Source organism: Pseudorasbora parva, chromosome 5, assembly GCF_024679245.1.
Source record: "Pseudorasbora parva isolate DD20220531a chromosome 5, ASM2467924v1, whole genome shotgun sequence".
Taxonomy (NCBI): domain Eukaryota; kingdom Metazoa; phylum Chordata; class Actinopteri; order Cypriniformes; family Gobionidae; genus Pseudorasbora; species Pseudorasbora parva.
The window spans coordinates 38,499,021-38,516,536 of record NC_090176.1 but is presented as its reverse complement, the minus strand read 5'-3'; the positions used below and the strand labels follow the sequence as shown (position 1 = coordinate 38,516,536).

The 17,516-nt window shown below is 39.2% G+C and overlaps 1 protein-coding gene across 13 annotated transcripts in view; it reads right to left on the bottom strand.

Annotated features, from left to right (window-relative positions):
- lrp1bb (low density lipoprotein receptor-related protein 1Bb) overlaps window positions 1–17,516 on the bottom strand; it is a 442,399-nt gene that overhangs the window by 95,617 nt on the left and 329,266 nt on the right. For all 13 annotated transcript variants that reach the window (XM_067444216.1, XM_067444217.1, XM_067444225.1 and 10 more), the window contains 9 exons: window positions 15,504–15,629; window positions 15,210–15,341; window positions 9,717–9,851; window positions 9,317–9,446; window positions 6,615–6,741; window positions 6,351–6,502; window positions 5,922–6,046; window positions 5,437–5,808; window positions 561–750 (listed from right to left, as the gene is read on the bottom strand). In XM_067444216.1, coding sequence (XP_067300317.1) covers window positions 561–750; window positions 5,437–5,808; window positions 5,922–6,046; window positions 6,351–6,502; window positions 6,615–6,741; window positions 9,317–9,446; window positions 9,717–9,851; window positions 15,210–15,341; window positions 15,504–15,629 — 1,489 coding nt within the window. The remainder of the gene's footprint in view (window positions 1–560; window positions 751–5,436; window positions 5,809–5,921; window positions 6,047–6,350; window positions 6,503–6,614; window positions 6,742–9,316; window positions 9,447–9,716; window positions 9,852–15,209; window positions 15,342–15,503; window positions 15,630–17,516) is intronic.

Sequence of the window (17,516 nt, the reverse complement as noted above, 5' to 3'; positions counted from 1 at the left end):
TTAAGTGCATATGATCCACTTTGTCTGGAGAGTTGCTACTTTGCCTCTAAGGAATAGGAATTTTCCATCCACAACAAATTTCACACAGGGCTTGGATCATCAGAAGGGATCAAACTAATTAAAATGTTTTCCTTCTTGACTGATTGACATTCCATATATGTCAGTTTTCCTGTGTGTGACGAATCAATTTGCTCTCAATTTTGAAAGTCAATATGCTTCGTCCTGACATAAAAATCTATTTTGTTTCACATTACGTGTCGACAAAGGTTCCTCTTTCAAGTGAGTGAATGTATCCTTTTTGTTTAGTCTATAGTGAATGGAATCATTCCCTCTGCTGGAGCAGAAAAACGCTGCACGCCTTTTATACACCGCTCACCAAACTTCATAGGCTCATGTCACCGATGATGGTGCATTTTTGGATTTTTTAAAGAGCAAATAATCATTTTAATGCATGTGACAACAGACTCATACTCTGAAATTATATGTGAAAGCAATTTTGTAATTTGACAATATTCTTTACAGACCAAAATATGAAATATTCCCCCTGAAAAATCACTTACTTTTGACATTCATCCAGAGCCAAGACGTGGGGATGGTCATCCTCAGACATGGTGACAACGGCTTGTCTGGAGAAGGCTTCTTGTCGGCTTTGGTCTACTGTGTATCTGCTGATGCTTGAGGTGGTGGAGCTAGTCCAGTAAATTGTGTCCCATGCTCGGTGATAAGCCAAGCCCTCAACTGAACCCACATCTGGAGAAGAAAACAAACTACAATTTGACCATGCTTCTTTCTCATTGGCTAATAAAATATTGAAATGGTCACATGGAGAGGTGATGGAATAATAGGTTCTCTTTGATGTTAATATATGGACCTTCAACTCTAGTATATCGCAGTTTAAGTTTTTAAATGTTTATGTAACAGAGGCCAGCTAGTAGTAGTTGCTGTGCGAGTAAACCTCACTCCTCTGACCTCAAGAGACGCTCTAGCGACTGACGCTAGAGGTTGCAGCCTTTAGCCTCCTTGTTAGAGCGTCCGACTCTCATGCCGGCGGACCCGGTTTGAGTCCCGGTCCGAGCAGTAGGGGTTACATGGTGCCGTGACCCGGATGGGAGTGAGGTTTAGGGGGGTGAGTGTAACAGAGGCCAGCTAGTAGTAGTTGCTGTGCGAGTAAACCTCACTCCTCTGACCTAAAGAGACGCTCTAGCGACTGACGCTAGAGGTTGCAGCCTTTAGCCTCCTTGTTAGAGCATCCGACTCTCATGCCGGCGGACCGGGGTTCGAGTCCCGTTACGAACAGAAGGGGTAACATTTACTATTATGATTTAATTTTTTATTAAAAAATTATTTTTAATAATTTTCAAAAAACATCAATTTTCAAAAAACATCAATGTGTATGATTTATAAGCTCTTTTCTTCATGACCAAAAATTTCCCACAAAGATTTTGGATATTGCCATCATTTTACGGACATTGTCACCATAAAGTAGGATTTACCGGAATGAGTTGAAATAATTAAATAATAATTTATAAGCTTGTTTCTCCATGGGGACCTGTGTGTGTGCTTTCAAGTCACCCCCCAAAAAATAAAACACACACATGTAATGCACTGGTACTGTTTTTCTTTTTGATACTGAAATCACACATTGAGTGTGTTCATTCAGAAAACTGTAATCAATCAAAGCGACATCTCACTGTTATACTAACACTGTTAAATAACTAGCAGAGGCTAAAAATGCTATTCTTTGAAAAAATCTTAGAGAATACTTTATTAACAGTCTGAAAAAATCCATCACTAATTAACCATTCACAATAAAAAAGTGCCTGACAGCTTGCCTTTGCAGAAACTGTTAGAGAGGCCAGGGAGTAATTAACAGGGGATGTATGACTTAATTAGGGAAATACGGATTATTAACGTCCTCAGCCTCTCCCGGTGACAGAACGCAGAGTGTTTGTATGTGTTTCTGAGTGTGCCTGTAGTCGTGGTGGCTAGGATTGGCTTTCATCTCTGGAAAAGTGAGTGAGCTCAAGTGAGGAGACGCCATCAAAAGAGCAGACTCATTTCAACCTGTAGTCGACACCACTCTCCCACTCTCTCTGGCTGCCGTACTTATGCGGTATATGATATATATGCAAACGTTAGTGTGGTAGCGATATGAAAAGTTCACAAGAATGGTCAAATGCTTTTCGTTCAAAAACGCCTCAATGCACTACATATTCATCAAAATATCTAATCTGTGCATTAGGCCTTGAAAGGAAAAAAAATTAACAAAAAACGTACAGCTAATTTTAGTTACAAACCAACTTCTCTGTCAAATCAGTATTAATTAATCGTGCATTTGATGGTAAAGTAATTACTTGTAAAATGTGCATGCCCTTGTTTTTATTTAATTAATTAATATGTGACATTAATAATGAATTTTATATTTAACTTATTTAAAAAAGTAGTGCAATTTCGTTTTACCTGTAATACTGAAATTCCTATTAAGAATTGTCACATTTCACAGACCTCCAAGAACATCACATACCGCAGTTAATGTCTTAACACTACACTTGCGAGAAAAAAAGGAGTGATTCTATTTGCGTTAAATGATATTTTATCACACATGCTAAACAAAGGCGAGAGTCAGTGTTAATTTCGTTGACGAAGACTATGACGAAAATATTCGTCAACTAACCTTTTTCACGGACGAAAACTAAATAAAAACTAAATAAAAAGTCAGATATGATGACGAAGAACGTGACGAAATATAACTGGCACTTTAGTCAACGAATAAAAATGAGACGAAAATATATGGGAGGGACGAATGGAGAAGAGATCCAATCATAAATACTCTTTTTGTGGGCCGTGTTGGGTAGAAACGTAGAAATCCAATCAGAGCGAATCTTTGAGGGTAGGTTGATCTATGCAGAAGCAGCCGAGAGCCATTTAAAAAAGCCGCGGCAAATGCAAGCGCAACAGCTAAACAAACGCAGCAGCAGTTACACAGAAAAGACAGAACAGAAATGTCAGAGGCACATGAGTTACATGCCAAAGCACGCACGCCAAGTTTATTTTATCAGATAAACCACCGTGTTTCCGCTAGCTGCTAAACTTGGAATAAAATAGTAGCTAAAGAAAACCACGTCTGACCTGTATTGATTAGACCAGCGTTTCCCAACCGGGGTGCCGTGTAAAACGCACTTGCACCGCGGTCCATCTTACATCTGATGATGACGCATCTTTGATATGGGTTGTAACTTGAAAATAATGCTTTATGTATGTTTCTGTCGATGGATACACGTGCTGGCTCCTCAGTGATAGGCTACACTACAACAACGATAATAAAATAAAAACTGGCAAAATGGTTTCTCTTTGTAAACTGTGTTCAATGCATGCGAGTGCTGCCGTTTGTTCAGTCATTTCGCCGTCCTCACCCGGGACGGGTATATTCGCCAGAAGACGCGAATGAGAGCGCGCACGCGCTGTGTGAAGATCTGTCATCCGAGAGCGCGCACGCGTCCCACAGCGCGCAAATATTCAGCTATCGTTCAAGTCTTGCGTTTGAACGGACAAACTCATACAAAAAGTATGTCAACATGTCCATCTTGTTAAGTATCCAAGCAGACATAGTCTGAATATGCCTTAAGTGAACTTTATACAGTCGAGAAAGACGACGCATACCCCTGTCTTAAAGGGGCAGCAACCTTTAATGTCAAAGAAAATATGAGGACTCACTGCTCTTGATTGAATAGCTTGTGTAAGTTTAATAAGGATTAATCTTTAATTTAAACAGTTAAATAAGTAGTTATTTTACATTTGATTATTTATTCTATTTCTCTACCTAAAACTAACGTTAGACCTACCTGAAAAACAGGAAATGCATTGTTCATTTTATCAGTATCTTTGCTTAATAGAATTTATTTATGCTACTGCTTGTATTTAAGTTATTTGCTCTTATCTTCTTTATTTTTAATAGTCCTTTATTCTGTGAACATAGCAAATACCGAACCGTACTGAAACCGTGAACCTAAAACGTTATACAAACCGACCCGTGAGACTAAGACTAAAACTCTTATGATATTTAGTCGACTAAAACTAGACTAAGACTAAAAGATTTCAGATGACTAAAATGGGACTAAAACTAAATGGTGTGTTATTCAAAAGACTAAGACTAAGACTAAATCTGAATTTGCTGTCAAAATTAACACTGGCGAGAGTGAATCAGAACAAAAGCATTTTTATGGTCACCAAGAGGATAGAAATGGCAAATTAAGTAAAACTGAAATATGAAAAGGTCTAATACATAAGGAGCAATGAGGTTAGTTAAAAGAGATTTCAGAGAGTACTGTAAGTGGATAGAAGCACTAATCATGCAGCACAGAGGCTTTCTAATATATCTGCATCCCATTAACCTCAGCAAAGTGAAATGAGTTGGGTTAATAAATACAGAAAAGGCATTCAGGACTTTTTTTTCTTCTTTGTTTAGGACAAATAAATGATCATTTAGATAGTTCAAAAAACAACAAAACAAAACAAACTGTCAAACTGTTTTGTTCTAAAGCTATATGACTGACTGCATACCATAAATGTAAGAATTTCCTTCAAGAATTTCCGGTGAACATTTACGTTATTGCCACATTCTTCTTATGTGCCGTTTGAACTTAATTATGTCTGCTGCATGCTTTCTGAATCAGAAATTACGAAGTGAATGAGCTTTAAGTAGTAGGCTACATGAAAAAAAAAAAAAAAAAACTTCTAAGATAGTCTCATTACATTGTAAACGGATAATACACAGTCATTAGGCATATTAGGTTTTCATTGTGGGCCACCATCAGACGTGGATATCGATCGCGGCTGAAATGTCTGCTGCATATAGCGTACATGAGGAAATCAATAACCATATTCTGAACTTTCCAATAACAGCGACAGGCAGGATCTTGAAAAATATCACCCCGCTTCCATTCATATTCCTGTTACAGTTTGGGGATGGTGGAAATGAGACAAGCGATTTTAATCCATCAAGAATCCATCATGGGAAAAGATGCAGTGTTTTAAACATCTTTTTTGACGGTTAAATTGCACCCACTTAGTTGTGGAAAAATGGAGGTAGCTATTACAACACTTTTACTAGATGTTGGATGCATGGAGGCCTTGCTGTACATCACAGGGAGTGTCACTTACGCATTCCAACAAATGGCCTTTCTCAAATGGCTGCTAAGAGGCCGGAATGGTTCTAGCGGCAGAACATTAAACAACATGTGGGCCACTGCGATAAGCCTGCATCAGGACGACGACAGGACCAAAAACAAATGCCTGAATCTGTGGAAGCAGCATCTTTGGACATCTTTCATGATCATCAAAAGGCTTTTAGCAGGAAGCAAGAAGCAATTAGCAGGACTCTTTCCAAACACCACTTCAAAACCATTTTGTATGTGCAATAAAACCAACTAGACTTACTGTCAACTATGACTTGTCTTCCTGACCAGTCGTCATTGATCATCTGGATATTCCCAAAATGGATGTCGCTGAAGAATATGCGGTTGTGGTGTGAGCTCTGTTGCCGATAATCGAACGCCAGAGCAATGACGTTCTTAAAGTAGTCTGGATTCTCAAAAGGTTGAAGAGGGGAGTTGAGATCGCTCTCGTCAGACAGGTGGATGCTCTTCAAGATGGTCCTTTCGGAGTACAGAAGATAGCCCTCATATCTTTGGCAAGCAAAGCCATCTTCGGCTAAGTACCCATGAGCACAGGAACAAGTCCTTCTTCCGCTGCCCAGGTGAAAACACAGTTGCTGACAACCTCCGTTGCTCCTCGCACAAGGGTTGGTTCCTGCATGCGAAAGCATAGGAATAAATGTATAAATCACTGGATGCAATAATCTTGTTTTGTTGAAAGAAAACATGAGGGATAATAAAATAAACTCATTAAGTTGAAACCTCAACCTTTCTCCCGGCCTCTGTTAAACACTTTCACGTCCTTTAGGTTAACGCCGAGACCACTTCTCATTGTGACTGCGTCGGTGGCATCGCTCTTGAATCCGCGCCGGATTGATCCGTTGGCATGGGCTCTGCCATAGACGGTACAGAGAGAGAGAGAGTCTGACATCAGTGTTTTGGTGGCAGTTTTCTAATTAAAAGAAGCAAGAATCATTAAAGTGCACAGAACAGCCAAAGCCGAGAAAACGTCACCTTGGCGATGAATACGGTACAACCTATTTACATAAGGCCAACAGAGCCTGCCGGGGAGACGACAGAAACATAAGGCAGGCCTCATAATAACCTTGCTCGGAAGGGGTTAATCCGTTGAGACTGGAGCAGATGGCTCCGTGGGCCACTTTGGAGAGTGTAGCACTTAGTAAAATAATAAATTACCTGTCAGACCAGTAGATGTAAGTCCCGAACACAGCCACGGAGAACAGGTCCACATTGGAGGCTGACAGTACAATCTCTCGGCCCTCCCCGGTTTCAAGGTTGATCCTTTCTATCTTGTCGGTCCGGGCGTCGCACCAGTATAATCTATTTTCCTAGAAAGCAATTTGAAAATGAGTGCCTCTCCCTTTGAGCAGCTCTATTTTATCAGCATCAGAGGAAGAGCGAGTGAGCGGAGCATCAGGAAGTAGAATCACGTCACCTTACCTCATAGTCAATGGTGATTCCATTGGGCCAGGCGATGCCAGAACTGACCAGGGTCACTTGGTCAGAACCGTCCAGTCGTGCACGACCTATGCAAGGATTTTTCCCCCACTCAGTCCAGAATAAGTAACTGTTAATTGGAAAAATCAGTTCCGGATTACCACTTTAGCAATTCTAGATTTTATAGTGACCTTAAAGGAACAGTTCAGCCAAAAATGACAATTCTGTCATCATTTCAACATAGAACCTTTCTACAAAAATCTAAAGACTTCATGCTTCAAAAAGGATGCTAAAGTTTCAGAATTATGATACTGACAAATGACAAATATCTCACTGAATATATCTTGACATCAGTCCTAGAGCTCCTTGGCATATTTAATAGAGAAGTATGAATCATTGTGAACAAATCTCTCTTTCATTTCGAATAAGTTCAGTGAACTCTTTGATATGATTCTTAAAACTTCATAAATCTGACTGATATGATTCAAATAAACTCCTCAGTGCTGTCATCAGCTGTCACGTTTCTCCAGATCTCATTTACCCTCCTCCATCCCCAGCTCCCCCTCTCGTCAGTCAGGATTTGATATTCTAATTCCCCTTGAATCAGACAAAATTCCTGAATTATTTTGTATATTTAATATCAACATTAATGATATCTGCAGTACATCATGTTGGTTCTGTTCTGTACCTTCAGGGGTGTTATTGCTGCTCTCCCTGCTCTTATCCATGCTAGGCTGAATGGATGCGCAGGGAGTTCTTCCCCAGAATGGAACCATACCGGCAATCCAAACTATTTGCTAATAGTCAATCAATCATCTTTGACGATAGTGGTCCTGACAGAATTTACCCTATTCATGTTGTTAACACATTTTACATAGCCTGGTCTTACCAGACTCTTGTACATTTCATTTGTACAGAGTCAGGCCACTCTGCATTGACAAGCGTTTACTTCCGCAAAGGCAGGTACTCATTACTGAACTACAACTCAAACTAGCGCTCGACATCAACGTCATCGTTCTCAGCCACTCCCTCTGTTCGCTGATTGGACCGGTAAAAATTTGTTTGGAGAAAACCTAAGAATACACCGCAGTCCCAGATGTAGTACTGAAGGACAAATAAAAAATTGAGCGGAAGTACGTAGGAGCGCAGAACCAGGCTACATTGTACAGGACTTAGGGTGAACAATTAATCTGTGCAAGTTATTACAAAGAAACAAATAGTTTGTTGCAGTAATCTTTAATCAAAATCTGAAAAGTTACTTCCTCTCTGGAATTGGCGTTTCCTTCGCAGATCATGTCAGTTTAAAGGCTTAAGTTTGAAAATGCTTTATCATTCCCCGTTCGTCTGCTATGAGCGCGAGATGGAGAAGAGGAGCGCTGAAGTCAAACCCTGCCCTCTCTTCAATATTTCAGCTTCACTTGCAAATTCGTCACAACACTGAAGAAAACGAATTTGCTACTTCCGGTTAACTGGGATTTTAAAAGGCTTCCCCATTCACCCTAAAATTTAATTAAATTATTTACCATATGATTTTATCCAAAGATTGGCTACAATGATCAACGCACAGCAGCGGTTTGAAAGAACACGGGAGTGTTTGAAAGTGTTTTGAAAGTGGGAGCAGGAGCGTTTGAAAGAACAAGCAGCCATCAACCAGCCGACCGGTAGGTTGATAGACGCCTACATTCAAACGATCCGTGTGTATCTGTGCAAGTACTCTGTGAAAAGCGTCATTGATGTATTTTTACATGTTTGTGAAGCGTGGATCATAGTAGCCAATAACAGACATATTTGATGAGCGCGTGAGCACAATGACCAGTCAGGGGTGTTTATGATTCCGCTCAACAGCACTCAAAATGTCACATTTTTTAAATTTCAGTACCGATTTGGTATCACGATCGGTACTTTTGACAACACTAAACCAAAGGATACAACGAAAAAGGAAAAGAGCAACCGGCATAGGATGTCTACTTTTGTGCTCGACAGACAGTAAGCTGTATGGGTTTGGAACAACATGATGGTGAGTAAAAGATGTCAGAAATTTCATTTTTTGGTGAACTACTTTAAAGTGTATAACTGTTGTTATACCACCAAGGAAATGTCATTCAAAGTTTGACTCAACTGGGAAAGGAAAAGACAGCTTTTATAGCCTTAGGCTTGAATGGGAGGCTCTTTTTTGGATGTCTGGGGTTTAGAGGATCCCACTCCTGATGCTGTCTGCTGTCAGCAGAGATGGTAGATGGGTTAACACGCTGATATGTCTAAAATGTGTCTTCTCAGTGAGTGACTCTGAATGTAGGGTGTGAAGATCAAATACAGAAAAAAATAGCAAAAATAGGAGACCATAAATTTAGATCCAAATTACTAAAAGAATACCATAATGGACTACAAAATGGGCCTGTGACTAAATGGAGACGCATTTCTGCTGGTTTTAAATTCTTCATTTGGTTCATTAGTGAAGGCCAAGATGTTTTAAAGCCAATTTTGTCAGCAAAACAGTCTTGGGCAGATCACAAAATGTACTTGACCTTCAAAGGTCAAAAAAACCTCCTTCATTTTCATTTCTCAAGAGCTCATTGTATTATCTGGTCTAATGCACTTGTATAGTTCCCTAAAATGACTTAGTAATTTGTCTTTTTAAAGATTTGTATTACCGAACAGCAGACATGGCTAATTCGGATTCGTTGTCTCAAAGGCATATGACGTACCCTCTTTGTGGATGCACTGCAATGGCTCTTGGCTGATCCAGCCCATCTGATATTACAACTGACCGGTAGAGACCATTTAGACGAGCAATTTCAATGAGGTTAAGGCCATGGTCTGTCCAGTAAAGGTTACCTGGTTAAAACAAAACATTTTAAATTATTTTAAATATATTACTCTTTTTATTGTATTTAAATAGATTTTTATTATATCACACATGCAGCCTTGGTGAGCATAAAAACCCCCGAAATAATTCTACTCAAACTAAACTTTTTAATGGTGGTGCGCAAAGATTTTAACTAGAAAAGTGCTGAGCAATACCATTTATTAAAAAATATATATACACAGACAGTTAGTGATAAAAATTGGCAGTGTTCCATTTTTTAAACGATGTTTGTTTCTAACCAGCAATCCAGTCGACTGCAATGCCCTCCACTCTGTTGATGCCAGTGGTGATAATGTCTTCCCTCCATGTCTGATCCCTCTTGGCTCTGGAGATCCGGTTTAAACCCATGTCTGTCCAGTAAATTGTATCATTGCCTGTATGCAGGAAGACATTTTTATTCACATTAAGAGCAAACCTTGTAACATAAATAGTGTATGAGAATGCATCACATAAGTTTTACATCAAATAAATAAATAAAGCACATGGCGGAGATACCCTGAAAACTTCATATACTGTTTGTAAGAGATCCCATATCAATTTCTAATGCTTTTCATCAGTAACAATAACTACAGTTACCGACAAGCTTTTTTTAGGGAGCATTCAAAGTGACATGCAAAAATTGTGTAGCAAACAAATCAAACATGATTAGCAATGACTAAAAGATTGTTTTGACAGAAGCACGCTCTAAATATAAATTGAATTTTTGTCCTACAACCGAATGCAGCAAGAGTAGTTATTTATTTGCACCCTCTGTTATTACTGAATTCACACTCGGCTAACAGATCTCTTACATGTGACAACCGCCAGCTGGAAGGCCCTCATCTGTTTTATACTCCAACAAGCTGCCTCTAAATAACATGCAAATGGTATGCATGTGTAATCAGCTGTCATAGGCTGAGCTGGACTGGGGTTTTCTTCACCTGAGATGAGCTGAATCTGGTGGTAGGCGAGAGCATTTGCATAAAAACTCTCTGACCATCTGCCTCTTTTGCCCTGCTGCTGAGGTCAGCTATTCTGCCATTTTTTCCAGCCCACACAGAATGTGAAAAAAAGACCTGACCAGATAATGAATTAAGGTGAATAATATTAGTTTGAATACATATAAGCATCTATTCAGTTTAGAGCAGATATAAAGTACTCCAAGAAAATTGACTTCTTGCTAAATAATTTACTGACAAAAGCACTATAGTACTAATATAAGTATAAAATAATAATAATAATAATAATAATAATAATAATAATAATAATAATAATATCCCCATCATCATTAATAATATTAGTATAGGAATGACAATGTTATGAAATATTAATATAAATAATATTCTTTTTTTTTCTCTGGCTGTTCCCTTCAGGGGTCGCAACAGCGAATCATCTGGCTCCATGTAATAATAATAATTATTATTATTATTAATGAACAAGATGCACAATATCTTAATAAAGTAAATAAAATGCATCATATCTAAAAAACATACATACATGCATGACATTTATACACTATATTGGCAAAAGTTTTAGGACGTCTGCCTTTACATGCGCATGAACTTTAATGTCTCCGCTCTAATTCATCCCAAAGGTGTTCAGTCGGGTTGAGGTCAGGACTCTGTGCAGGCCAGTCAAGTTCCTCCAGACCAAACTCGCTCATCCTGTTCCCACAAAGTTAGGAGCATGAAATTGTCCAAAAATGTCTTGTTATGCTGAAGCATTTAGAGTTCCTTTCACTGGAACAAAGGGGCCAAGCACAACATCTGAAAAACAACCACACACCATAATCCCCACTACACCAAACTTTTCACTTGGCACAATGCAGTCAGGCAAACATCGTTCTCCTGGCAACCTCCAAGCCCAGACTCATCCATCAGATTGCCAGACAGAGAAGCGTGATTTGTCACTCAAGAGAACACGTTTCCTCTGCTCTAGAGCCCAGTGGCAGCATGCTTTAAACCACTGCATCTGACGCTTTGCATTGCACTTGGTGATGTAAGGCTTGGATGTAGCTGCTTGGCCATAGAAACCCACTCCACGAAGCTCTCTACGCACTGGTCTTGAGCTAATCTAAAGGCCACAAAGTTTGGAGGTCTGTAGCAAGTTTGTGACTCCTGCCCACTGTGTGCTTCAGCATGCGCAAACAACAATCTGAGATTTTATGTGAACTACCACTTCATGTCTGAGTTGCTGTTGTTCCCAATTGCTTCCACTTTGCTATCATACCACTAACAGTTGACCATGGAATATTTAGTAGTTTGGAAACTTGTGCGGACTAGTGAGACTTATTGCACAGGTGGCAATCTATCACAGTACCACGCTTGAATTCACTGAGCTCCTGAGAGCGAACCATTCTTTCACAAATGTTTGTAGAAGCAGTCTGCGTGCCTAGGTGCCTGATTTTATACACCTGTGGCCATGGACATGATTGGAACACCGGAACTTGCCCCCTCAGCCGGGACTGAGTGGCAGAAGAGCTGCTGAGTAAAACGCAAGTAAAACAAACGGTTATCAGTTTAAACTAAAAGTTGGACTCGACAGTGTTTCTTACAACTTACCACAGATCGAGTGATCCATGGATATTGACATGCAGCCAGGAATCATGTTTCCTGACATTAATATGAGCTTGATTTCGACACATAAATACATATCACTGTCAGTCACCACAATTTCGAGAGTCAATCCCTCATTTATATGTATTAAGGCATGTACTGTATGTGGCTGCTTGTCAAGAATGGAAAACAAAAGTTTTATAAAAAATTTGATTATAGTATAGGCCCAGGGCCGGTGCTAGCCATTTGGGTGCCCTAAGCACAAATGCTTGGCGGTGCCCCCCCCCCCCAACACCCCACCACCCAACCCACCCTACCCTATCCTCCCCTCCCCAAACAAAAACCCACCCACCAAAGAAATAACTACCATTCAGAATTTCTTATTTAGGTTCTCTTTACTTCCAAAATAACTGCTGCAAATGAATAATTGAAACTGAACAATGTAAACACAGAAAGTTAAAAGTGCAAAAAAAAAGTTTTGTGTAAATAGAATAAGTCTATGAATTTTATAAAGTATGAATTTTAAAGTGCACGTTTTAAACTGCTAATAACCATGCATAACTGCACAGTAGAAATTACTCAACAGAGGGACTACATCTCTATAAAGAGTCCATTCTGCTATTCTATAGAACTATATTAAACATTTTCACTACCATCAGTTGTCAGAGGCCCTACAGAGGCACACGTCTACATTTCCTAGCTGCAAAATCAGCTATCAGGTCATCATATGACAGTTTCTGAGCCACGTCCCCATTGATAACCACAAGACAAAATATTCAGGGATTCTACTGAAAACCAGAGGGAGACTGGCACAGAGATTCACCTTTTTCTCGGCTAATTTGGTCTAGGCCCATGTTTTGAAGTACTTAAATTGTCTGGTTGTAATTGGTTGCAATCACTATGGCACATCCAGTTAGAATGCAATAAGGACTCTGATGTTTCTTCTGTAACATTTATTCTCCACCATAAGTCGGGGCAAGTTTGTGGTTCTGAAAATATACATACAAATTGGTAAATAACAATATACAAAAGGATGCCAATAGCAGTACACATAAATGATGTGTAATTATGATAACAATGGACAAATAACAGTACAAAGTACTAAACTGTTACACAAGAAATGAAATCCGCACTTACTAGCCTATAAATTGTCATGTAGGCTTATTTTATCATCATGTAAGAATCCTGTTCTGAGCGGGGCTCGAACTCCCGGCCGTAACGTCATTAGCGCCATTCCGGCTGCCTTTATGTAAACAACACAACGGTGCATTTACGGCATACACATTTAGCTCGCGAATGTACAACAAAGAATATAGCACTCATGGTAAATATATGTAAACATGTCTTATAATAATTATAGTACAGAGGAATACTCGTTCTCCATTAGAATTGTCTATGCACGATTGCGATAGATAAGGATCTATGCTACTAATACTTTCAGTTCGCGGTAAACTATGATTTTAAACAATCTGATACATTATTATGTACACATGACAGTCCTTCATAACAGCCTATATTACTTTTGTATTGCATTTGTATATTAACATGCTTTTAGAAATATTTTATGTGTTATTTATACTAGTAGGCTAGCCTATTGTGATGATTTTTTCACGACCCAGATTTTTTGGTGCCCCCCCAAGCACTTGGTGCCCTACGCGCAGTGCGTGATGTGCGTGTGCGGAGCGCCGGCCCTGTATAGGCCTATTCTTTTTTTTTTCTATTTTTATATCGCATAGACACCGTGTAAAGAGCGCTCCCTTTATAATCACTAAAAGCTGTCAATCATTTAGTGAACGAGATCTCACAAAGTTCTGTTATATTAATCATTGAAGCTGACGACACAATGAATCTCTTATTTCCATAATGTCTACACTTTGTTAGAGAGTATTTGTGTGCGTGCACAGGACAACAACTCTGTCAATGGATTCTAACTTCAGCACCTGTGACGCCATTGCGTTCAAGAAATCAACAAGCATGTCAATGATTGGCTACATTAATCTCCAAAGTGAAAACACATTGGAAATTGAATCATTTGAAAAGCGCAAATACAGATAAACACTGAATCTTTTGCCCAAAACTCTTTTTCGCTGATAATATGCTACTTTTACAAAGAAAACAGATCCTAGACCAGTTATAGGCAGTGGTTTGAGTGAAAAAATGACACGCTATTATCAAGTCCGTCTCCCTCGGTCAGGAAGGGGACACAGGATGTCCAAGTAGGGCTAAAACCAACCGACCTACCACCCTCCGCCCACTCCCACCTGGCGCCAGGCATGGATTTGTGTTTTTTTTTGCGGCATTCACGCTGAAAACCAATGCTGTCCCTCAGTCTTTTTTCCCCACAGTGGGCGTAACCGCAGTCACTCTGGCCGATTGTGACGTCACATACATTCCCTCTTTACTTTTGCCATTATAGTGTATATGTCAATATACTTATTTTTTTCCATCTGCTCCAAACTGAATGGAATGCTAAATGGGCTGTATTTTTCAGCACAGTGTTTGTCGGTTGTTTGTTTATAGGAGAAAGAAAGGTCAGGTCACATTTGAATGACTACAGTAGGTAGTCTGTGCTAATGTATGCGTATGTGTTTGCATGTTTATGGAAATGTCTCATATTATTGACTGTTAGAATGATAATTTGGTACCATCACATGTGGACTGCCCCCTTGGCGCTCACTTCATTTATGCCACTTGTCACCACAAAATGCTCCCCTGAAACAGGCTGAATAATCTTGCATCAGACCGCTGTCAAATTAACCTCATTCAGAGAATGAATAATGCATAGTATGACAACAACCCCTCAACACCATCAGCTTGGTAATGTCGGTTCTACTTTCGTTTGCTAGATTATCTACTATGCTGCTTTCTGTCTCTTATGGTTATAGTTATATGAGATACAAAAGGGAATATTTATCTGAGTTACTGTTTGCACCAACTTGTTTAACCCATTTGAGTGGTTTATCTCTTCAACGTGAAATTCAGTCTTGTAGAGTCCCCTCTGATCTTGGAAGAGACTGTGTAGCTAATATGAAACTGTAGATCTGACAGCAAACAACATTTTAAAAATGTAATGCGGAGAATGCAGTACATGCCTTATCTTCGATGTGAGCACACAGAGGATTCAGAGAGCATTTCTATACACTAGTGAACAGAGTGGAAGATAGCATGGCTGAGTCACAGAAAGTGCAGTGTTTGTACCTGCATGAAAGTCCACGCCAACGGCAAACAAGGTGCCACTGATGGGCATCAGTGTCTCGGCATGATCACTGGGATCCAAAGCGATTCCACGTATCCCCTCATGAAAAGAGTACATCAGAAAAGAACTCAAGCCTGTGATGGACAACAGCAAGCAAGAGATGTTAGATTGAGGTCAATTAAATGTCACAGTTTTCTTTGGACACCTGAAGAGGACGTGAATTGTTGTTAAAAGTGAAGAACATAATCGTGACATCCCCGTTAAACAAAGGGACGCGGGCTACGACAGCGGCTTACCTTCACAGGAGAGACGGTCACTGCGCAGGTTGTAGCCAATGGTGCAGGCGCATGTACGCGTGTTCTCAGATGTGGGTAGACAGAGCTGCGAGCAACCACCATTATTTAACTGACAGGCATTCCTACCTGAGGGAGACCGCAATAAGGGGAGACAACATGATGATCAATGAAAATTCTTCTTGAAAACTATTTGTGGAGACAGTAGCTGACTGTGGGCTTGAACATTATTGCAAGATCATTATTCCAAACCTCTGTGAAAACATTTACATTTCTTAAATACAGGAATACAATAGGTGAAGTTTGTATTCAGATCTACTTGCACAGCCAGATGAAACTGTTAAAATAAATACACTTTAAGTAGCATATAAAAATAAATACATTAATATACATTTCCCGAACCCCCTTTTATCACCCATTGCTCATTATTACAATGTAATTTATTCCTGTGATGCCAAAAAACAAATTTTAAGTAGCTATTAATCCAGTGTCACATGATCCTTCAGAAACAATTCTTATATGCTAATTCGGAGCGCAAGAATTCTTTTCAACCAATGGAAATTTTGTGGAAACTAATTATTATTATTATTACTATTTTACAGGATCCTCTGATTAATAGAACGTTCAAAATAAATATTTTGCAACATTATTAATGTATTTGGTCAATTTAATGTATCCTTGCTAAATTAAAGTACTAAAGGGGTCATGACCTTTCCCTTGAGCTTTTGTTATATAAAAGGTCATGGTAATACAAAAATATCCTTTACGTTTCAGAGCTGAAAACGTCCTTGTTATCCATAGAAAAGCATTTATAGACACCAGGCCCTCTACAGAATAATAAGCATGTGTAATTCAGTAACCTCACCCAAAGAAGATAGCAAGATATTGCGCTATTCCTGGCTGTGGATGAACACAGTCGCTGAATAAGCTTCCTTCGGATCCTAATATTAGGAATGAGTGGTTGGTTTATTTTTAATAAAGTTCCAGCTCACGTGGAGAAGACATTGTACATGTGTTTGCTTCATTTCACCGCGGAATCAGGTCGAGACGGATTTGCAGACATTGAGATTAAAACAATGCTGTGCCTTCTATATTGGATCCGACAGGAATGGTGCAACACACTCATGTGAGTAAAACATGTTTTTTTTATATGTGATAGTATTGCATTGGAATTAGACTCGGACATGTAAGGCCTTCGAAAGGCTGGTGAATCTTAAATAGTGAAATTACATTACTTTCTTGATCTACGTTCTTCACTCTCTTGACGTGATATTTGAAGGGCACACGTGTGTGTGTGTGTGTGTGTGTGTGTGTGTGCGCGTTTCATGCTTATATCCACCGACTGGTCGGGCTGAGTAATGCAAAAATAATATTTAAATCAATCACGGGTGGATGAGAGATAAATCATTGTGTTTGTTTGATAAAGACGTTTACGGGCCCTGTGATCGAGAATCATTCTGGTTGCCGCTTTCAAAACAATCCCTCCCTCATGAGGACTGACAGGGGAGCAGAAGTTCATTAAATATGCAAATATTATCCAATCCTAGCCGTGGGTGTTTATTTTCAAGTCTCCAGTGTGTCACGCCCATCAAAACCCAGCGTTCAGGAGAGAGCATCAAAACCAGAGTAGAGAATAGCCTATTACATATTAGTTATGCTGTTTTTGAATGTAAAAACCACATAAATGCTTTTAAATGCAATTAGTTGACCTTAGACAACAGTATACAAATAATAAAATGTCAGTTCATGACACCTTTAATCAATCAAAAAAAAAATATATACAGTATAGTAAACCTGAATAGAAACATTTTCATTTGAATGCCAATTACTGCTCTTCTGATATCGTTTCAAAAGCAATTTTACAGAGAATATTATCAAAAAATCCCATTTCCTACTTTTAAAAACTAGGGCTGCAAATATAATAATCATGTTTAATATCATTAAAAAGCACAATGAAACCATCATATCAAAGTTAACACGTTAACATATTCAATTAATATCAATATTATTTTACTT